Genomic DNA, 23,823 nt, shown 5'->3' on the forward strand with positions numbered 1-23,823 from the left:
TCCCGTCACGACCACCGCAGGTCAAACCGGATTCAAAGTTTTTAAATTAAAAGTCACAACTTCCTGTGTAATTATAGAATATGTATACGGGGTACATTCATATATGCATTATTTATACAAAAATATGTAAATGTTATGAAAGAAAATGAATCGAATATGTTAATTATATTGGGTTAATTATGAAATACCGCAACGCCGCTGAAGTTTCGAACCTGATTGGACAGAACGCGCTGATTAGTTTTGAGATTTCTAAAATAAAAGTCACACTTCCTGTATTATTAAAGGATAATCAACACGAGACACGTTTACATTTTATATGAAATGTTGATCTGTAATTAAAATAAAATTTAATCAAATGTCAATTATATTGGGTTACATAGTCATTGGAACATGGTCATTTTGTGTATGGCTTCTATACCTCAATGTCACATAGCATGAAAATTTAGAAGATAAAGATTAAAAGCTTATTATATTGTACTGCAATTACTCCAAATCGCTCCTTTAAAAAACACACACACACACACACACACACACACACACACACACACACACACACACACACACACACACACAGCAACTATATATACAACTATAAGATTTAAATACAAATGCATGTACAACAAGATTCAGAAATTGTGTGCGAGTTACAAAAATACTTTTAATTACGACCTTAAACTAAAAACCAGTACGGAGGTGTAGCATCAGGTCTGCATTTTCTATCCCAGATTATAATTTTTGTTTAAAGGAAGGAAGTGCTCGTGTCATGCTTGACAGTTTTCAGTCACATTATAGACAGAAAGACAGGTGGATGTTTAATGCCGTCACACAAAAGCCATGATGTCCTCCAGCTTCTTGCGTGTCAGATCAGGTACGGTGGCATCTGTAGCTGCGTAACCAACAGGAAGCAACATGAGAAGCTTCTCATTGGCTGGCCGGCGAAGGAGAACCCGGAGTTGTGGACCACAGTTTAAAGGTGTGGAGGTCACCGTCACCAGACCCACATTCTGCAGAATGTGAACAGATATGTGAAACTGTGTCCCACCGTGAAAATATATATATATGTTTGTGTGAATATTCTGCACACCTGCAGAGCTGCCAGCAAGAGGCCACATGAGATGGACACGCTAATCTCGTTGTAGTAGTGAGTCTTTTTCTTCCCATCTGGCATTATTCCGTAGGTTTGCTTGAAGACTAGGATCAGGTACGGCGCCATGTCGAGATAATCCTTCACCCAGTTAGTCCTGTACAAGAAAGAGTATAACTAAGAGCTGTAGATACTGTAGTTTATTGGCCATTAATTTTACAGATCTTAGCCACCAGAGGGTGCTTGTGCTATGGGAGGATAAGAAATAAGTATACACTATACAGTATAAACAAAATATGAACAAAAGTATTTGGACACCTGACTTTAACAGCCATAGCAAAACTGTAGGAACCTCATGATCCTGAACTAGGAGACCCAAATACTGTGTGTTCCAGCGTGACAATGACCTTGTGCACAAACCAATCTCTATAAAGATATGCTTTGCATGGGTTGGAGTGGAAGATTTCCTGCTATAGAGCTCTGACCTTAAACGTATTGATTACCTTTGAGATGAATTAGAAGAATGGAACTATAGACAACAGGCCTCCTCACCATACACCAGTACCTGACGTTGCATCAGTAATCAATGACAATCTTCCCAGAGGAGTGGAGGATTATATAACAGCATATAGGGACTAAATGTAGAATGGGATGTTCAAAAAGCAAATACCAATCTCAAGGTGAGGTGTCCACAAACATTTGTGTATACAGTGTGGATTTTGGGGGTGAGAGTGACAAACACGCTTACACAAACACACACATATACGCACACATAGACTTTACCGAAGTCTTCGCAGGTCATGAACCCATTTATCGCCCATTCTCTGTTTGTAGTTAATCTCTTCCTCCTGTTCTACGATCTCTCGGATTTTGTGTTTCGTCTCATCATCGGCCACCACCACAAATGTCCAGGGCTCGGTGTGAGCACCACTTGGAGCCGTACCTTACACACACACACACACACACATATACACACACACACACACACACACACACACACACACACACACAAAGCACAACAAGCACACAAGAAACTAAAAATCAAGTCTTGTGGTCACATAAGAAACAAATATAGTGTTTTATTCCTCTTATACCACAGTATCAATGCTGAAAACCTGTTTCCTTATTGATAAGCAACACATCATACTTTTATCCATTCGTAGTTGCAATTTAATGTTGTAATCAGAGTTCAGTATATCAGAAGCCATGCGGTCTGTACCTGCAGCACGTATCACATTATCGATCACCTCTCGAGGGACGGGTTCTGGGCTGATGAAGCGCACCGACCGGCGCTTGTTCAAAAGAGCATAAAAGTGTTTGGACCGCTCCAGCATTTCTTCCTCAGGGTATCGACAAGGAGTGTACGGAATGTGGGGGAGGTCTTCTGTCCCTGTCTCTGCCCAATCATTTTCCTCTACAAAGAAGAAAATATGACACTGAGCTAAACTCAACGCAAACTCAAAATACATTAACACATGGCCATTTTACCATGAACACTTTTATCAATATGTACATCTATGTGGAAGACAGACAGACAGACAGACAGACAGACAGACAGACAGACAGAAAGTAGGAATTTGCGTCTTGCGTGAACAAACACTGAATGAGTTCTCATGCAAGACGTTTTCATGGAGTCAGAATCCCATTCTAATCTGGATGACTGCTCTCTTGAGGTACTTGACCTCAACATACTGTATCTTCAGGATGTAGCTGCTGACATTGCTGTTTTCTAAGAGCTTTGACATTCGAGGGCCTAAAAAAAAAAACTGTGGTGGAAAAAGTAACATTGATTTCTTCCTCCATTATATTGTAGGAACATTTCATGCAGGATCTCCACGTCTAACATGGCCAGTATTGACTTATTCTCATAAAAACCAGTGGGAAGCCCATTTTTTTTCAATGTACATGATGACTCATGTATATACAGTTTCTATTTATTCATAACTCTTGTCACATAATAGACAGTAGTTGAACGGACCACTGATTTTCTTCATTATCACATGATTGAAAAGGTGTACAGACCATGCTGTAAGAAACACAGGTGCTGAAGTTTCCTACTGGAGAACTTATCAGATATTAAATCTTTAATTATCTTCAGGATTCACACAACATGAATTCTTGCATTCCATGAAGCCAGGCAAAAGAAATGTGCAAGCGGTTTCTTCCTCCTCTTCTTCTTCTTCTTTTTCTTATAGATACAGAAAATCAGTATGCACACTATACTCATATCCCAGCTACATTGTAATGAGTTCAATATGTTGTATAGAAAAAGCGGTTCGGGTCGGGTCGGGTCTGGTCGGGTCTTGTATCACTCCCCGAACGAAAATCGTACCATTTTCCGGTCCAGTGATTTCGGTGTCGTCCTGCAGGTCCTCATCCACCCACGGCCGGTCTTCTGTTCGTTTTCCGACGCCGCCGGAGGACTTCTGAGCAGACGGAGACTCCGACCTGCGCTTCGTTTTCAAGATAAAGGCGACGACCACGCACAGGATGGCCACAAAGACCGGTGTCAGAGTGGAAATGAGAGCCATGGCACCGACGACAAGATAGAGGACAAGGCAGGACAAGACCCAGGACACAGACAGGACAGGACCCAGGACACAGACAGGACAGGACCCAGAGCCGAGGCTTGGTGTTAGGAGAGCTGTTCAAAGTTAACAAGGGGAAAGTTACAGGGGCGGAACCTGTTAATGTTTCTGTTAACTCTTTCCATCCCTTTATCTTACTCTCTCTCTCTCTCTCTCTCTCTCTCTCTCTCTCTCTCTCTATTCCTCCTAAGGAAAACTGTCATGATGTGGTAAAACAATGTTATACCCTGGAATTGTACATGTGAGCATCTCAGTCACATGTGATCAATAAAAGCACATGGCCTACAAGCACATGGATTATTATCATTTGCAAACACATTATAATGAGTCAGTGTAATAACAGTGTCACTTACAGTGATTACAATAGTACTGACTAATTACAATGACATTGTAATTTTATGTAATGAGTAATTAAAAAAGTAAATAAAAAAATTAAAAACATTTCTTAATTTCCTGTCTATCATTAAAACATCAGTTATCAGAATATTGGGAATTATTCCAAAGTTGTATTCTAACAGTTGTATTCTGTATGTCCAGTGGTCTTTAACATGAAATAACCTTCCTGCAATGTTCAGAGAACATTAAAAAAACGTTATAATTCAGTGAGACATATAATACAGGAGTAAAATGTATTCTATTATTCTTATCACTTTTTATCTTTCTTTTAATCATTTTATATGTATTATTGTATCTTCCTTCCTACATGTCAGTCTTCTTGTCCTTCTTCAAATTCTCAAAACCTAGACCTAAATATATCTATTTATATTTTCCTTCCAGAAGTGCCATGTTTTTGACTTTAGGAAGGAATTTCATTTGAAATGTATTTAAATCTGCTCCTTTATTTTCCTTTTCTTTACTTTTGCCTGTGTTTTATCTTGTCTCATATATGCATCTCTATTTTTTTAATCCTCTCACCTTTCTTTTGTGTAGATCTATTTTTCTATCCTTCATTTCTTTAAATAGTGTTATATAGTAAATAAAATATGCATATAGGATTCAGGGGTATTACCAGGAGTTATGCCTGAATAACTGTACAATGTCCATGTAAAAATGATGTGCAGTCTGTTCAGTTACAGCCCTGAGGGGACGCAGCTGTCTGTCTGGGCTGGAGTTGTTATTTTGACAGTCTGGTCTCTGACTCGTGCAGGCAGAGGCTGAGAAAAATATGAGAAAAAGCAAGATGAGAGGAACAATCTTGCCATCCTGTTTGTAGGTCCATTTCTGGATGGATGATGCAGTGCAGTGAGCAATCGCCTAGTCAGGAATAACCAAGCTGCAGTCTTTGCATTGCAGTAGAATCCGTCTGAGAGGGTTTTCATGTTATGTTCATGAAATGTGAAAAGCAAAAATAATAAAATAACTAAAACACCTAGATTCATTTGCTTGTTTGTTCAAATTCAGAAACATAATATGTCATTATTAATTATTAATTCATTTAATCAGTCAACCAACAAGCCCATAAAAAAGTACAGCAATAAAAGTAATCAGAAAACAATTAATGAATAAACCAAACATTTATTTATTGGTTTGTTTATATTCAGAAACATAATTTGTCTTTATTATGAATTAATTCAGTCAATCTACCAATCATTTAATCACTCCAACATTAATAAATAATATAATTTCGCAGAAAAAATAAATAGATAAACAGATAAACAAAATAATAAATGTTTGCTTTATTAATGAAAATCTATTTACTTTATTTTGCTTAATTTTTATTTTTTTGCCCAATGTTGTCTGCCTTAATAATGCATACACTATTAGTGCAATAAATATAGTAATACAATAAAATATATATATAAAAACATAATGATTTGATTAATTTGCAGGTTTTTTTTAATAAAAATAATGTAACTTATTCAGCGATTACATATTAAAAACGTTTAGCTCAAGCAAGACTTTTGGATATTTTTATGGCAATATTAATAATAATCATCAATTCAGCAATAAATGAGCACAATCACAATATAAAGTTTGACAATTATTAACCAGAGTTTCACTTTCCTTCCAATCGCAAGCTTTCCTTTGTCGAAACAACATTTTGAAAAAATAGTTTCCTTTTAAGGAAAAGGGGCGGAGTTAGTCAACCTTGTGCAGGTCTGGACACAGCTGATTTAAAAAAATGTAAGCATTTAAGGTTACCCTAAAAAAAAAAAAAATTAAATTGCACCATAGTATTGCACCTCTTACCACTAATCAGAATAGATGTTTACATTTTTATACTATTACTATATTATTTTGCTATTTATCTCAATAGGCCAGTCAAAGGATCAATAATTGACCTTGGATCACTTCAACCAAAGTGTGTATGTGTGTATGTATGTACCTGTATGCCAACATGCACTATGGCCTAATCGCCTGCACTGAATCAAATCAGATCAGTTAACAGACTGGTGGAATGTTCAAGGATCGACCTCAAACAAACATTAAATTTTAATAACAGTTAATAAGTAATCATTAATAGTTAACAATACAGAAAAGATTATGATGAATTATCAGAAGTCTTCCATTCTTCCATTTCCGGATGAAGCCACAGATCAAATCCAAAGATCAAAAATGCATCTTTAAAAGGAACTCGTGCAATGGAGCAGTGCATGAATTATTCATTGGCAGTGAGTGTGATCTTCCTGTCATCCTTCAGACTCATGAGCACAGCTTCGGAATAAATACCTAACTTGACAGGTGAACGTTGTTGATGTTGTTGTTGTTGTGTCAGCCATTTATTAGTGATAATTAAATCACACGTGAAGATTGAAGGGGATTGAAGACAGCATATAATCTTGTTTGAAAATGCATGAGCATTTCTGTCCGCCGTCACGTGTCCCATCTCAGCGGGCAATTTCACGCCCTCAAGCCTCAGGAAAAAAAAAAAAAAAAAAATGGTGGAGGGGAAAAATGCATATAAATATTGAAACTGAATAAAAGAGAAAAGAGTGTTTTTGTAAATGTTTGGGTCCAAACTTTTGACTGGTGATATGTACATATATATATATATATATATATATATATATATATATATATATATATATATATATATATATATACATGTATGTATCTAGATAGATAGATAGATAGATAGATAGATAGATGGATAGATAGATAGATAGATAGATAATGTCAAATTATTTTAAGAATTAATAAATATTACATATGGCAATAAATTACTAAATACCTCGACCATGAACAAATAAATAAAAAGGTTTTTCTACAAATTTAAATCATTTCTGAAATTCATTTTGGCAGATTAGCTGATTGCTGTCAATGGCATCAAAACAGATTCATAATGTTGCAGGAAATGAAACATTAACTGCACGTATTATTCACTATTATCATTGTCAGTGCGATCACTCTACATAATGCCAGATTGCTAATAGGCTAATCTGCATGCTAATCAGCTACTGTGTGCAGTCTTTACTTCTGCTTGACATTTCAGCATGTGAAAGGTTATTCGAGGCCACTACACATTTGTAGGATTTGAGGTTTTGTTTTATTTTTTTTTTGTGTGTAGCCAAAATGAAATCATAAAATAGCCTGTGTGCCTGAGTGTATTAGTGTGTATGGTTCACACTCTGTCATAAAACTCTTACTGTGATGGTGCCAGTCCAATGCCATGTGTCTTGTTCCACAGAGCGCCTGTGGGCTTTACCACAGAAATGGGTTAATGATGGAGTGTTAAATATTAACCACCAATAAACATGCAGCTCTGGATTTTAGACCCGATGCCATTGGCTAGGGTCTGTTACACCCTCTCAGGCCATAACAAAACACAAACATATACACACAGGCCATGTCTTGTTTGGTTACTTAAACAGAAATGTCTTTATAGAGGTGCACAGTTTTGTTTAGTCAGGTTTCATATTAGCTGTTGGAAGCTTGATTGACATATGGTGCCTCATTGGATATTTACAAGCATATTTCTGATTATACGTATGCTCAGTTCATTTCAGAAGTGGGAAGAAATGAAGTACAAATACTTTGTTACTGTACTTAAGTGAATTTGTACACAAATATATATTTTCTTCTCATTGTGCATCGTTTTTAGCCCATTTCCTGTCATTGCACAGTTTTTTCGAACTACCACTAATGTATAATTTTCTGGCTTTCACACACCACAAATGTACGCTTGTGTACCAAGCTAACAATGAGCAGAAGGCTACAAGAAGTCTGGGGCTAATGTGGATGAGACAGAGGGAGTCAGCGATGTAAACATGAGTGAGAACAGAGACATTCCTAATCACCATCAGCTTTTTTCTGCTTGTGTTCGATCTGGTGGATGTTCAGCCTGGATACATTCATTAGGCAACTCAATTTTCAATTCTTTTTTGTATTAATATATTAATATGATGTGAGGTCCAGTTACCAGTGTGACACTTAAACAGGTAGTAGTAACGACTACTTTTTACTTAAGTACAAGTCAGAGCCCAAACTTCTTTACTTTAACGTTAGTAAAGAAATTGTCAGTACTTTGACTTTTACCAGAGTGTTTTATAACAAATATCTGTACTTCTACTTGAGTGAAGGATGTGTATACTGTTGCCATCTCTGGTTCATTCCTAGTTTCTTGGCAAAAAACGCAATGCCACTGAAGCGTCATGTGCTGCAAACATCCCACAATGCATCTGTTTCCCCTTATGAGAGATACCGTCTCAGCAGGAAAAGCTGATAAATGCAGCCAGATTCACTCCAGGCAAAATGTGCCAGATGATCACTGAGATTTTAACTACTTTCGGAGAATATCGCAGTCACCGATAATTATTTATTAATTATTATGAGTATGCATGTTATTGTGTTCAAGATTGTGAAGTATTGTAAAAATTCATGACTAGGTTATAAATAAACCCATGCAGGTTTATGGAGACATGCTTGGTACTCAGGTAGGAAAGATTTATGGCTGTAATGGTAGGGGGATGGGAAATTGGATTAATACGAAGGAAAGGAAAGAAACTGAGAATGAAAAACGGGTATTTTTTTTTTTTTTGGGGGTGGTCTTAAAAACAAAAAAGGAATAAAGTAAATTTATATACAGTATATATATATACAGTATATATATATACAGTATATATATATATATATATATATATATATATATATTTTATACACACACACACACACACACACACACACACTGCGTGCCCCTGCCTTTTAGACTAACGTCATCTTACAAGACTCTAATATAGAGGCAGTCCATATTGATGGCTCACTGGACAAGTTGCTTAAGAGCTTCTTATTGGCGCTTTAGAAGTGCGCTTGTGCAGAGCTCTGCGCGCCCCTGTCTTTAGCCCTTCGTCTAAGGAGCGCACAAGAAAGTGGGTCAAAAAAATTTAAGGGGACTTCGGTCTTATTTCAACGCAAATGTGGATAAGTGGATTTATGTTGCACTTGAAGGTTACTGTACATGCATATCTCCAGTTTTTTGTCAAATCAACAGAAAATGGCTTATATGGTCTCACAATGAGTTCAACAGAACTTAAGGATATCCCAAGCTTGGGCACTTCACATCAATTGCACACAAGATCAGGTTTTAAAATCATCACCAGTCTTTGAGGAATTTTGTCTAATCTCACCTATTCCCACGTTACATACGTACATTGCTTGTGCCTGCCTGCAGAAAGTGCTAATGAACTGTGATTAGGATGGAAAGTTTAATACAAATAAAAGAATGCAGCATTCAATATGCTCCCAAGTTACCAGATACAGGTCAATAACATCCTTCAGTGAGGTTCAGATCAAGCACCGCTGACCTCATGAAAGTTAAATTTGCATCCTGATTTCCTGAAAACACTCAGCTCTCCATGTGCCTAAACACTGGTAGCATTGCTTTTTATAAAAACACAATTTCTGCTTAAAATACCAATAGTGCGATTGAGTGCACAACAAATAACCCAGACATGATTATAGTCTGTGGATTTGTATGCAAACCAACAGAATGTAATTCACTTTATTTTAATTAAAACGATGCAAAAAAACCCACACGCACTACATAAAAAAAAAAACAAATAAATCGTAACTGATATACAGTTAAAATCAGTCATAAAACAGTAATATCAATAAATGTAAAAAAAAAAAAAAATTACAAAATTCTACACAAGGTTGACATAAAAAAAATAAGTTCCCTTCATGCCATTGAAACACATGCAAAAAGTAAAAATGTAACATTTACAGAATTCATTAAAAGAGAAAATATGCTAAGCCAAAGCCCTGGAAAAACCCTGAAGATTTCTCGAGTATCTAAAACACACATGTACAAGAGATCTTTACATCTTCACCTTATAATTAAACAAGCCCCAAAAAAGGAACCTGTCCAATCCACCAAGACTCTCCGTCTCATCTAGTAAAACACTTTAAATGAGACAGGAAATGCTAAAAATGAGGACAATGGACATCTTGCTCATCTGGTGATGAGGAAACGAATGAGAGGAGCCTAATACAAAATCAAGTAGAAAACCTCCTTCTCTGAACACACAAAGCCTAAATCGATCCAATCACTAATGGAAACATCTAAAAAATAAATAAAAAGACCAATAAAAGCATTCCTTTCTTGGTTATTGGACAATTTGTAAAATCACCTCAGTGGTGATTTGTCATTTGTGAGGTGAACACTAGTGCAGCGATTACGTTACACGAGTTCACTAGCTCTTTATACAAAGTCCATCATTTTGCATTCGTTGGCAACCTATATGCAAAACTAAGAAACAAAACGATCGTAGACTAAAATTGAAATACAAATTGGAATTTTCTAAATAACACTAAACAACTCGAGAGCGCTCGCTATACAGCAGCTACAAGTCGGCCATAAAACAGGCCTAATTTTTTTTTTGGTGGGGGGATTTTTTATACATCTAAACTCTGAGCTACAAAATTCCTTTTACACACTGGTTGAGACACTTTTTAGCTACAAGACTACAAAGTGTATAACAAGGTAAACATTACAAAAAACAAAAACACACTGTATGCTAGTAAGATTGTAATATCAATGTATGCTAGGAAGACAAATCAAAATGCTGAAACTAAATTGTACAGTCCACAGAAGAATGATGAATCCAACCCCTTGAACTTTAGGTATAATAATAATAATAATAATAATAATAATAATAATAATAATAATGTCTTACAAGAAAATCGTGGACATGGACCCAACATTTTGTTGTTGTCGTAAACAACATTATAGGCTTTTTAAAAACTTTGAGGTTGTGGTAGGCTGTGCTAGGTGTGAACGCTACTATTCGATCTATTCAATTTTGGACACAAAAAAAAAAGTCCTTTCTAAGATTTATAGTCCGGACTATGAAGAGCTGGTGAGAGGCGAACCGAGCGTCGGGCTGGATGATTGATTTCGGGACTTGCAGTCATTGTCGCTGGATTGTCGTTGCCCTTTCAAGAGCAATTAAAGGCTTTTCTTTTGAGGAGCGCCCAGTTTCCTCATTCCCCTTATCCTTCCGAGGAGTTCCTGTACAAAAGCCTAAAAGGTAGAGATAGAGAGATTGTGTAAGGGATTGACAGAGGTGTACAATGTCATCGGTTCATCTCAAGAGAAATACTTGGGCAAAGAATAGATTCGATTCAGTTTTGTCCTCAAGTCATCATTAGATGCTTCATCTTATCGTCCTGTTATCCTTTGCTACTGGGTTGAACTGTTGGCAAAAATCTCATTCTATGTGGCAAAGGACATTGTTTTGCACTTTTGAAACCTGCTAGCGCTCCACTATTGTATCCTAGCTACCAAATTGGAGGAGAGAAAAATCACATGCATGTTTTGACATAAAGCAAACTACTGCACATGCTGCAGATGGATTTGTACACCACTTGATCACACATGAAAGCATAGATTTATACTTTTTTTGACTATATTTTTAATCATGTCTTTCCACCCTGCTTGCTACTAGTCACTAGAAGGAAAGTGCTACTATTGTGGACACCTAATTGCTTGTCTTTTCACATTTCCTATTTCACTTGTTTTTTGTATGAAGATGTATTTGTGCTCATTCAGCCACACAAACACTGCACAAATAAAGCACAAAAACTGGAGACTCCTTCCTTAAAATATGAAGTGAATTTCAATTCTACTAAGCAATCAAGGCACCTTTTCTTGGTACAAAGATTAAAAAAAAAAAAAAAAATAATGCACTTACATCAGTAGGTTTATAGCAGTCTGTCAGGGATTCCTGGAAAAGAAAAGATTTCAGCATCTTTATTTCGCGCCAATGCCACACATTGCTCAATTCAATGACTAATTCAAATTGAATGCTGAACCGGATCTCTCCAAAGTTAACCGAAACACTTGCCTGCAATTTCACAGCTCTCTCGTCCTCACTGTTCACCTCCAGGAGATCATCGATGTCAATCTCAACCTCAGGCATCTCCTCTTCCTGGAAAGACAGAGGAACATATTAACCTCTAAATTTCCAATCAAACAACCCATTTTTTAAGCGTTTTTGTCCATGGTTTATCGATTATAGGAGTTGGAAAAAAAAAAATAGTACACCGATTGTGGAATCTGTTAACAGACTCACAGAATTGCATGTGTACTGTTAGTTCGCATTTGTCTGTCTCATCTGGAGGTGAGGACAGCCAGTATGTTGCAGTATGGTGGGAATCACCAGGTCACACAGGGCTGAGATCAATCTAATACCTTATTAAATGCCAAAGTGATGACTGGGTGGGGAAGATGGTGTGGTAAAGAAACCACACATCCATGCAATCACATTAGAAGAGAGCTATAAATATATATTTGAAGTGGTGTGTGTGTGTGTGTGTTTTGGGGTGGGGGCATATTTCATTTAGTAGGCTGTCTGGAATGGAAGATTGACTAGTAGCTGTGATCCTGAAAGCCATGAGATGGGAAAAGAAAAAGCACAGTATCCCAGACAATAGTGGAAATACTGAAAAATTAAACTACTACCTTGACAGAAACACCAACAAAACACTGAACTACTCTAAAATGAAAACCTAGCATTCTGCAACCATCAACACCCTCATAAAAACACTACAGCAACAAACCCAATCCAAGTTTGTTACAATTATGGTGCAATAAAAATGGACTCAAATAATCTGCACCAATAAACAATCCAGTTTCAATACTTATAGTTTAATACACTGGTTTCCAATAGGAGATTAAGCTTAATCAATGTACATTGTATTAACCCATGTACATTTCTCACATGGAAGATCTGAATAATAAATGTTTTAAGATAAGAAATAAGAGTCTTATTACGAGTGTTATTTAATTCTATTAAAGGAGGCATGGCATCTGTGCATTTTGAACTATGTGTTGCTTGATGACTTTGGAACAAAAAGAGAGGTGTGGTGAATTAAGGACTCGATGAAGGACACATGGCCTATCAGAGATACCCAAACTAGATTTGGCACACCATTCCATATACACTATTGCTAAATGTTTGCAGACACCTGGTCCTAAGTACAATGTGCTTTGAGTATCACATGCAGTCCCAATTTGCTCTTACAGTTGCCTTCACGCTTCTGGGAAGATGTTCCACCAGATTTTAGAATGTGCTTGTGGAAATTTTTGCTCATTCAGGCACAAGGGGTTAAGTAATGCCAGGTACTGATTTAGATCAGAATCTTCCATGCCATGTAAACAATATCTTCATGGAGCTGGCTTTGTACACAGGGGCATAGTCATGCTGGAACAGGTTAGGGTTGTGGAAGAACCACATATGGCTGGAAAAGACAGGGATACTCCCAATACTTGGAAAAAAAAAGTCATTTAAAATAAAACAAACTTGGTTAAGCAGATTACAGTCTATATTTCTCTCATATGAAAGATAGAAAGTCATACACGTGCAAACATTGTAATCAGTTCCTTCCTCTTAGTAAAGAAGCACCTTTAAAAAAAAAAAAAAAAAACACAAAGGATTTCAGGCAGACAATAACAATTTAAATAGATAAAAAAAATAAAATAATAAAAATAAAAAAGTTCATGCACGAGAGAGAGAAGAGATAAATTGGATTTACTAAGATGGAACTCTGTTGAAAATGGTTTTAGCCGCGCCAAAAAGAGCCTCAGGAGAAGAGTCATGGCGCATTATTACAAAATAAGCCTCCATATATCTGTCCAAAACAAATCTGTTAAATACATCCTCTGGTTTTGATGTAAGAAACACACACACACACACACACACACACACACGCGATGAGGAAGTGGGCTGGAGTAATTAGTGGCTGCATTAGTGAACGGCTAGGACACAGCTGATCAGGGATGAACATTGTGTGTGCTGAGAGAGAGAGAGAGAGAGAGAGAGAGAGAGAGAGAGAGAGAGAGAGAGAGAGAGAGAGAGAGAGGGAGGAGAGAGGCAAAGGGGGAAATGTACAGCTTTAAAAAAAATGACCAGTACAAGATTCAAGAGTGAAGATTCAACATCCTTGGTGACCACGTGTGTCCAGCACACATTTATCACCAATCCAGACTCAAAGAAGAGACACAAATAAAAAAATAAAATAAAAACAGAAGCAAGCACCATTTCCCCCAGACATATTCAAAGCAATTTGCTTGCACTTTTTATCTAGAACATCTTGTTTCTCTGCAATTTTACATGCATTTTACTACCTCTCTGAAATCGTGTGTGGTTTAAAGGAATACTTGACCATTTTCACCGTAACCCTCTATCCACCAAATCTATGAATAATAGCAGCAACAAAAGAAAATAATGAAATCACTAATAAAATGTATTTATAATAGGGCAGATGTTGGGGCATCGAAAAACCATGAAAGTTTTTTTCGTTAAAATGTTCATAAGAACTTTGGTTAAAGGAATTTCCAAATTATGCCCAGAGACTGCTATTCTAAAAGTCTACAAAAGGTAGCTCAGTGGTTAAGACATTAGACTTTCGATTTTTAAGGTCATGATTTAAACCCCAGAATCACAATTAGACAACGCCTAAATCACTGCGCCACCAAGCTGCAATCTTTAGCAAGGCCCTTAATTGTGCAGTTGTATCAGTGTGATTAGTAGAAGTTGTCATGGATAAGGGTGTCTGCTGTAAATGTAAATGATACTGTATAACAAACATTAAAGGCTATTACACAAGGTTTTAGATAAAACAATTTTTTGCATATAAACATCATTGTGAGAATGTCAATTATTTCTGTGCAAAGAACTGAAAAAGGTGCATTATACTTGTCACAAGCACATTATAGCACAGTGAAATTCTTTCACATATACCAGTAATGTTAGGGCTTAGAGCACAGGGTCAGTCATATCAGGGTTAAGGGCCTTAAGAGCTCAAAGGCTGAAATTGTTTAAATTACATAGTGTTCTAAAGCAGTGGACACACACTTGACCTACAGCAGGCAAAATCTCTTCGGATACCTGCTGTGAAAATAGAGGGCAACCCAGGAAATGCAAAAATCTATTATAAAACTTGTTAATCTATAAAGAAACACCGCAAACAGGGCAGGTTTTTTTTTTTATATTATATTTTTTAAATGGATATATTTTATAAGCAGTGTTGTATGAACGGGACAATGAGACAATGCTGTAATCAGTCCTTCATCATGTATTTTCACGGTCACATGTCTTTACTGTAAACTTGGGTCTTTGGGTCATATGGTGAATGAGTTTTCAATTTTGGTCTTGTGGCTTTTCAGAATGACGACAAGCTGCTCTGCATCCTACCAGTTTCAATAGAAATAAAGGCACACGTGTGTGTGTGTGTGTGTGTGTGTGTGTGTGTGTGTGTGTGTGTGTGTACACTGTGTGTGCAGTTAAAGACTAAACACATTGTGAATTCCTGTCACCGTTATCAGTGCACTCTGGCAAGTGTCAGGTGTGCGCTTTTTAAAAAGGTCAGGTGTTTACACACTTCACTACCCTAATAATAACCACCCATGCCATAAACGGGTGCCGACACTTATCTTACACAGCTGTCCAAACACCACACAGATGCAAAAACAGCAAAGCAAGACACCTTTCACTTACAGTTTGCAAAAAATAATAAAAATACAAAAAGTCTCTATAAGTAAATTAACGTGGGCAGTAAATGCTCGCTGGTAAATCATTGCTTATGACAAATTTTATTGTACCACTTCTTCCTACTGATGCTGTAAACCCATCAGAGCCGAGAATCTAAACAAAACAACTGCCCGAATTAATCATCCACTTGAGGGACGACCTTGGAGATGCCAAGTTCCTCGTTCTATAGTATAAACACCATCGTGAGGTGTCACAAATATCATTGAACAGACATGTTTTTGGGTTGTGGAAAGAAACTGGAGAACCCCAAAGAAACCCACTTGGTCAAGATGTGAACATATGGAATATGTGAGGATCCCATGTGAGGATCCTGAAGCTATACTGCTTAAATTCAATCACATGGCAAAGCACATCAATCAAAGATCAGCAGACAGAAGGATTACCCATGTCAATGCAATTTTTACCCAAATTAAATCTCACTCACAGCAAACTATTAATGTATGAGATGCTGCCCATGAGAAGCTGATTATATAGATATAAAGATCTATTAGATCCTCTAGGTCCTTTGTTAAGATTTTAAAATATTAAATAAAATAAATACAGTGATGCATGACTGATTCAGATTTGATCCATTGTTTAGTTGGACAAGGTGCTGAGAAAAAGGTTTATACAAGGGAAAAAAAAACAAAAAAAAAAAACCTCTTCTCAACCTTGCACTATTTCTTTGTGCTGCCTCATTTTCTGCAGGCACAAAGCGGAGCAGACAGGTCAGTTTTTGTAGGTTTGCCGAGGAATATCAAGCAGGGTTTACTCTTACTGAGAGCGCTTATGAGGAGTAAAGAAACCAGCTAGACACAAAAAGCAACCCCCACAATCCCAGGACATGGAAGATCAATGTGCAGGAAGGATACAGACCAAGATAGAGAGGGCTCATTGTCACCATTGACAACATTTTATTGATGACTGTTTCAGGTTCACTATTAGTGGAGCACAATGCAACCATCAGTATCTGTTTAGTTCTCAGAATAAATGTGTTTAATATTAACTCTAAATAAGAATTTCTGTTCCACAGGCAATTCCTCAACCTCAGCTACATCACCCCAGTGACTAAATCATCCTATTTTCCATTTTAGAATCACGTTCAGTCGTCTTCCATGATATTTAAAAAATATAGATTGTTAACATTTCCCAAAATGTTAACAATTAACGGCCAAATCTAAACTGGCACAATCTTGACAGGCAGTAACACTATCTATTCATTTATAATAAATTTTTAGGCAGTATTCTTAAAAAAAAAAAAAAAAAACCTTACATGTGGAATAAGCCACAGAGAAAGAATGATTTTTAGTACAACCTTTTGTGCCCCATAGCACGAAATGTTATCCCTCATGACTTCAGAGAAACAAACAGTGAGACAGACATGGCCTCCAGGCCAAACCTCAAAAAAACCAATCGATCCACAGAAAAAGGGGGGATATAAAATCATGTGTGTTTACAGACAAAACCATGCTACTGAACACCCGCTGGCAGAAAGCATACACGTACATGAAATATCATTTCGTTCAACCCAGTCAGCTGCTGTTGCCACTTCAATCCAATGACCTTCTCATTGACCGAACAGTACCACAAATGCTCATTCACACTCCTCTAGGACACACTCATTCCACCAAGCCTTTAACATTCTTCTAACCGGCCTCCTTTTAACCCAAATGTAGCACCTTGAACAGTTTGTTTTTAATGCTCAAGAAGCTATACAAAATGGCTTGAAAAATCTCAAAACTTACTCTATAGAGGTGTGAACATGCAGGGCTTTCACCATTAAGTCTGTTCAGCTCTTTTAACCATTCAAGTTGTACACTCAAACAGATCAGCTTCCAAAGCTTTAACTTTTACACTAAAAACGCAATCAAGCTAGTCATCTTGTAGATCGATTTCTTTTTTATTCTATTAAACACCATTATGACTGTGCTAGCAATAACACTCTGTGATGCCTCCAACCTCTCATAGGAACAATACATGTACACCAGACTTAAGCACATTAAACATTTCAATATTTATATACACCCCCAAAACCCAATAAAGTGGGTTTTATTTTCTGAGCCGTATTGTTAGCTATTTAATACAGATCTGCAGTTAGCAATCAATTCTCTTGGATAGATCAATGTTTGTATGCCAGTGTAACTGAAAATAAAGCACAAATGATTTAAGAGTGCTGTGAGCAATTTAAGCAATTGCAAATGACCTTCATTGATTCGGGAAATTCAGAGGGGAAAGACCATCTTGGAAATCCCACCGAGACCTGAAATGGGAAGGCATGCACAGTACACTGTAATATATATATTTTTTTATTCAACAATGTGCAGCAATATGCCCAATGATGCATTCAGCAAAGCTAGCATACACTTTTGGTTCTCTAATTTTGCTAATTAAACAAAAAACTAAAAGAGCAATCTAATATGATAGTTAGATCCAGAGCTAGCTTTGCTAACGTCGCTGTGTTAAGGCTAAACAAAGACACAAACAACTTCAGGCCATTACATGTCTTCAATCAACATCAATTCAAGCATACGATCACACGTGCAAACTACAAACCATGATTTGCTTCACACAACCAAAACCTTACATTTTATTAACATTTTCAGTCTTAATTCCAACTTGCTTGGACTGTATTACTGTGTGGTTCATGCATGAATCTTCCTCGTTTCAGGGTTTTCCTCTCCCTCATTTACATTCCAATCATCTGTATAGACGTCAGAGGTCATCCGGTCTGCTTTCCCAGTGGTAACGAATCCAATGTTGAAGAGAAAAGCTTTGCTGACTTTACACTACTTGACAGTCAGAGACTCCACTATCACAGCTTCCCTCATTTAATATATTCACTGGCCACTTTAATAGGAACGTCTTTACAAAGGCTTAGTGCATTTATCTAAAAAGCCAATCATGTGGCAGAAGTACAAGCAACTCAAACAGCCACTCTGTACAAACAAAGAATCTCAAAATGCAAAAACAAAAAAAAAGTTCAAAAAAGGTAAATGTGCTACAACTGCAAAAGATCACACTGGGTTCCACTCATGTCTGAGACTACAATAGGCACAGGCTTACCTAAACTGCACAATACAGGTCCAGTAAATGCTATAAGCATTAGTTAAAGACATAAAGCCCTGTACAATTATGAAAGCTGATCTGACCAATGGCGAATTCGAGACCCAGACAAAGGAGTAGAGTTTTGGCTTTAAACAAACCCCTTGAGCTCACCAGTTGGTGTACTTCCTGTATACATGCCAGAATGCTGCATTTGTTTGTGGTAATGTTCACCAGTGATAAGTCATTTCAATGTTGGAACTTCATCCTTGTCAGGTCCGAATCTGTTTATTTGCTTTTTTTCCTGTCAAGTATATAGTAGTCTCCCTCTCTCGGCTAGCTTATTAGTACTAAAAACTGCATACACCAACACATCAGTTACTTCTGGATGTCTAGACTTCCTTACAGACTCATTTTCTTCTCCATCTTTTCTCTCCTCAAGTCTTGCCTTATCTAGACTTAAGATTTTATTTTCTGTGAATGCCAGGCCTGTTTTTTTTTGTGCATGCCATACCTCCAACCTCCTGTCCTTGTTCTAGGCACCATCCACTACAAACATTAACATTCATCTATTCAACAGACAGCCTTCTTTGTTCACACACTTGCTCTAGACCTTAACCTCTTTTTTTGGAAATCCAGCACAGCCTGCTGTAGCACTCAAGTGGTCTTCACAGCACCTGAGAATTACACTGGTATACTGATATTTTGAGCATCTAATATTGGAAGTGGATGCACAATATTATGCAGGATCTAAAATACAAAACCAGGACTTAACCAAACTCACTTAAGTGTGAAAACTGCCTAAAATCAAATACCAACACTGGTAGTGCTGGTTTGCTTAAATATGGAGTGGAGACTGGAAACAATTCAAAAGCTCGAGATCAGTATCAAAACATGAAGTATGTGCACTTATTCACCAAAGCAATTAATATTGTACTTTGAATACCAATCAAAATTGTAATAATGGGAAAATGCATTAATGCATAAATGCATTAAGAACTATTGTATAATATTGTATGTGAAATGAAAAATTTGCATCTAGTTCAGTCTGCATGCGATTTAGCTTCACTGCTATTTCCCAAACATCTCTCTATATATACACACACACTCAAAGAAACGCTGCTGCCGTGCCTATTAACTTCCTATAAAAGTTAATGACTTGATGTGAAAAGGAAAAACAAAAGCGAATGACTGTTTAATGCAGAAAAGAAACATGGCTTTAAGCTTCTATAGTACAAAATAAAAATAGACCTGAAGTGTACAGACTAAAAAACAATTAAAATCCTTCACTCAAACACACCTATCAAGGGTTTTCTAAGTGAGCTGATTAGTCCAGGGTGATAAAGCAGGATTGGGGAAACTGGGACAATAATACATGCAGTATATAGCAACACACTGCAGTCCAAGCAGTGACCCATGCAGGAATACAAGAAAGTTTGGAGGGAGTACTTATAAATTAGAATCATTTATAAATTAGAATGTTTATATGTGGAAGCAAAAAAAAAAAAAAAAATTATTAGCAGCCAGCTGAAGGTTTAAAATCAGTGGGCCAAACACTAAAAATAAATAAATAAAAAGCAAAAGCACAGAACTTTGAAAAGTCATTACCTATAGAAGACTCCCAACCCTGGTCCTGGAGAAACATTTTTTCTGCTCAGGAAGAGCTGTTACCATGTTAGTTAACTCAGGTGTCCGAGAACAAGGAAAGCACTAGACATGATGTAATTCAGGACCAGGATTGTAGGTAATCCAGGGACTGTGACCTAGAGAATAGGCTATGTAATAACACTTAGTGGGCCCAAGCACTGAAACATTAACGGATAACTCGCATGAATAACTCGCATGAGGGCAGCACCACCGATACATCTGTAAACCAAATACATATTCAGACACTGAAAAACTTGATACTATTGATCAACAAAATAATCCATGAACACATGCATTTATTCATTCAACTTCATGCAATTTCAGTCCAAGCCTGACTAGTTCTTTATTTTTCTTCCCCACAATCTTGTATATCTGGCAAGTGCCTGTGGTAAGAAATATTCAAATATATTTGTGTCTTGATGGCAACATAAATTTGCCAAATCCTATTTCACTGCATGTCATACTCTGTATGTATGTGTTATGTGACAAATACAATTTAATTTGAATTTGATTGATTCTTTATCCAGCTTTATTCTGATTCTCCAGTGGAACAACAGAGTATTACAGTTTACAGATCCATTTAATCTCATGCGGGGCTTATTAATGAGTGGAGTCTTAAAGAAGGTGGAATACTGACACGAGGATTGGAAAAAAAATAAAATAAAATGAAAATAAAAACACTGCAGAAGTGTTATAAAAACAAGTGATGGCCAAACGGTCTCTTAATTTCTAATTTATTCTTCAATCAGGTATAAATTGGATGATATATACCGAGCTCTAGATCAGCATGAACATACTGATGACGGAAGGTAACGAAATCTGGACCTGTATACAGTGTAATGCACGGTGTCGAAGAGTTCATTCATCGTGTGTGTGTGTGTGTGTGTGTGTGTGTGTGTGTGGTGACGCGTAAAGAAACCGAGGACAGAATTTAGGTCAAACAATAGATCCCGACAATTGATGCGCTTAGAGACAGGTGCATGCAGATAGGCATGTGAGCACAGGTGCATGCAGCTGTATAGCTGTGCAAAAGCGCATGCAATGCAGCTGTCCAGCTGTGCAAACGCAAAGAGATACACGAACCTCGCAGTCGTAAAGCTCGCTCAGCTGCTCGATGATCCACTCTTCCAGCACGAGTCTCTTCCGCAGCTCTTTCCGGTCGTACTTCACCGTGACTTTGCCCTGCTTCTTCTGCACCGGGTCGTCCCGAGGCACCGGTCCGTTGCCAACGCATCCTACGCCGGGTACCGTCTGGAAGAAGACCCGAGCCGGTGATGTGGGGATCGGCGTGGACGGCTCGGGGCTGGCGGCGGACATGGCGCAGAGGTCACTACGGTGCAGCGGCGACCAAAATAAAAAAAAACCCCGCACAAACCGGATGATCTGTCCGTCTGTCCGTCTCTTCCAAACACCTGCTATTTAAAGCTTCGCACGAGCTCTTAAAGTCTTTAGGCGGGGCTTCGCCGCGCAATTAAAGACGCAAACGATGCTGATTAGTCGACGGTCTAACCCGTCGCGCGTCTCATTGGCCGCCGTGGCTGTCGTTGATGAAGCACGCGCACTAACAGGCATGCACTCGATGCCCTTTGTAGGAAATTTGTCCTTTTTTTTATTGTGAGCTCGCAGAATAAAATGGAGGGATTTTAAAGCGTGGAAATAAGAGAAATACACATTTACCAGCAAATTCAATGCATGTGAAATCCACACAACAAATTTATTTATCACGAAACAATCTGCATGATTTTTTTTCCCTGCATTATCTCTAACGCATTGTTAGGTTTAAAAGCCATTGCAATTACTTACCCCTCTGGCACCCCAATGAACAAGGTATATAATTGGATATTTGTTTCCACGATGCAGTCTTCACTGCAGTGTCACGCTTGAGACAATTTTGCGCTTCATTAAATCTTCTCCTGCATGAACACCCTGAAGATTTATGCAAAACAAACATCATTTACAACCAAGTCTCACCATTTTGCGTCAGCGCACACTATCTCCCCTGGATACTGGTAGATTTCTACTTAAGAACTGCTGCTGCGATCATAAAGACTTTCACATGGTCATCACAGGACACATTTTCAGAATTTGCATGTACAGAATATATTTTTGCACTTTCAAGAGCATCCTAAGCAGTGGATCATTGCTTGATTTGGGAATCGTGCTGTGCAAGACCCAACAGTGGATAGTGAGAACATCTGAGAAGATAATCTAGGTCCCTCTATTACACAACATGCTGCATCTACAAGGTTACCAGCATTGGGGCTGATCATACACACCTCTTGCACATCCTCTTTACCCTCCTGAAGAGTCTGAAAAAGGGTTCGAAGCATTCTGGCCCACACAGCTAGACTGTGTAACATTTTCTTTCCACAAGCCATTCGACTATTCAATACAAATGGACTAGATCAACACACACACACACACACACACACACACACACACACACACACACACACACATCTACTATACTGGTTGGTGCTGTGATATCAATGTGTTTACTGTCTCACTGTCTTGTGTTGTTTGCACTTTATGTAGTGTCCTAGTTTTGTGTTATCTTGTGTTTATGAGTTTATGTTGATTTATGTAGCACCTTGTAGGAACATTGTTTCATTTCACTGTATACTGTTGGATTAACAATAAAAGCCTACTTGACATGTATAGGTTTATAATGTTTCTCATGTCGTCTCACTGAGATTTTCCTCCCCAGTAATGAGAAATCGAAACCTACACTGGAGTTAAACAGCTGTAGGTCCAAGTGTTAATACCAGAATAATCAGATAATCAATGAAAGATTTACAACATCTGTATTGCAGAACCATCACTTATTCATTATAATTAACAGACAATGCACCTTCTATTGAACATCATCATTTTACACACACACACACACACACACACACACACACACACACACACACACACACACACACACATACACTTACTCACAGTGCAGAAGAGACAGAGGCATTGGTGCTGATGGAACATGGAGGTGTAATATTGTTCAGACAATGTTCTCTGTGTCCCTGGCTAACCTTCATTCAGTGCTATTATCACCCAGCTGCCCATATTGATCTACACTCAGCATGGCTAAAAAATCTCTCTCTCTCTCTCTCTCTCTCTCTCTCTCTCTCTCTCTCTCTCTCTGTAGAAAAACAGAACACAAGCTTTGGCCTCTGTGTCATCTTATTAGTGGGAGTTTCATTAACTTATATAAGTCCATAACACTATTACATTCTCTCTCACCTGCACAAACACCACACCACACGCTGTGTACACCAGGGACGACTGGTTTAAATGGGCTAGTGCAAAAATAAAGCTTTTTGTGGAAGTAAAAACTGCTCCAGCACCTCAAGCACCACCTCCAGAATATAACCAGAAAGTCCAGAAATGGTTTCAATATGCACCATAACATGAGGGTGGAACTGCACATCGAACCACTACAACAGTTCCTTTAGTGCCACCCGGAACAAATACATTTTTGTTGTTGTTTGCA

At 37.7% G+C, this 23,823-nt stretch overlaps 2 protein-coding genes across 2 annotated transcripts; both read right to left on the reverse strand.

Annotated features, from left to right (window-relative positions):
* Positions 1-330: 330 nt before the first annotated feature.
* Positions 331-3,780, reverse strand: iyd (iodotyrosine deiodinase). Its single transcript, XM_046869858.1, has 5 exons — positions 3,417-3,780; positions 2,304-2,498; positions 1,868-2,027; positions 1,085-1,241; positions 331-1,004 (listed from the first exon to the last, which is right to left on the reverse strand). The coding sequence occupies exons 1-5, from the start codon at positions 3,613-3,615 to the stop codon at positions 822-824; spliced, it is 894 nt and encodes a 297-aa protein (XP_046725814.1). The 5' UTR covers positions 3,616-3,780; the 3' UTR covers positions 331-821.
* Positions 3,781-9,295: 5,515 nt separating this feature from the next.
* Positions 9,296-21,754, reverse strand: ppp1r14c (protein phosphatase 1, regulatory (inhibitor) subunit 14C). The gene is made up of 4 exons (XM_046870225.1): positions 21,414-21,754; positions 11,955-12,038; positions 11,802-11,834; positions 9,296-11,131 (listed from the first exon to the last, which is right to left on the reverse strand). Exons 1-4 carry the CDS (start codon positions 21,645-21,647, stop codon positions 11,057-11,059), a joined length of 426 nt encoding a protein of 141 aa, XP_046726181.1. The 5' UTR covers positions 21,648-21,754; the 3' UTR covers positions 9,296-11,056.
* Between the last annotated feature and the right edge of the window lie 2,069 nt (positions 21,755-23,823).

The sequence above is a fragment of the Silurus meridionalis genome, chromosome 16, assembly GCF_014805685.1.
Source record: "Silurus meridionalis isolate SWU-2019-XX chromosome 16, ASM1480568v1, whole genome shotgun sequence".
Taxonomy (NCBI): Eukaryota; Metazoa; Chordata; class Actinopteri; order Siluriformes; family Siluridae; genus Silurus; species Silurus meridionalis.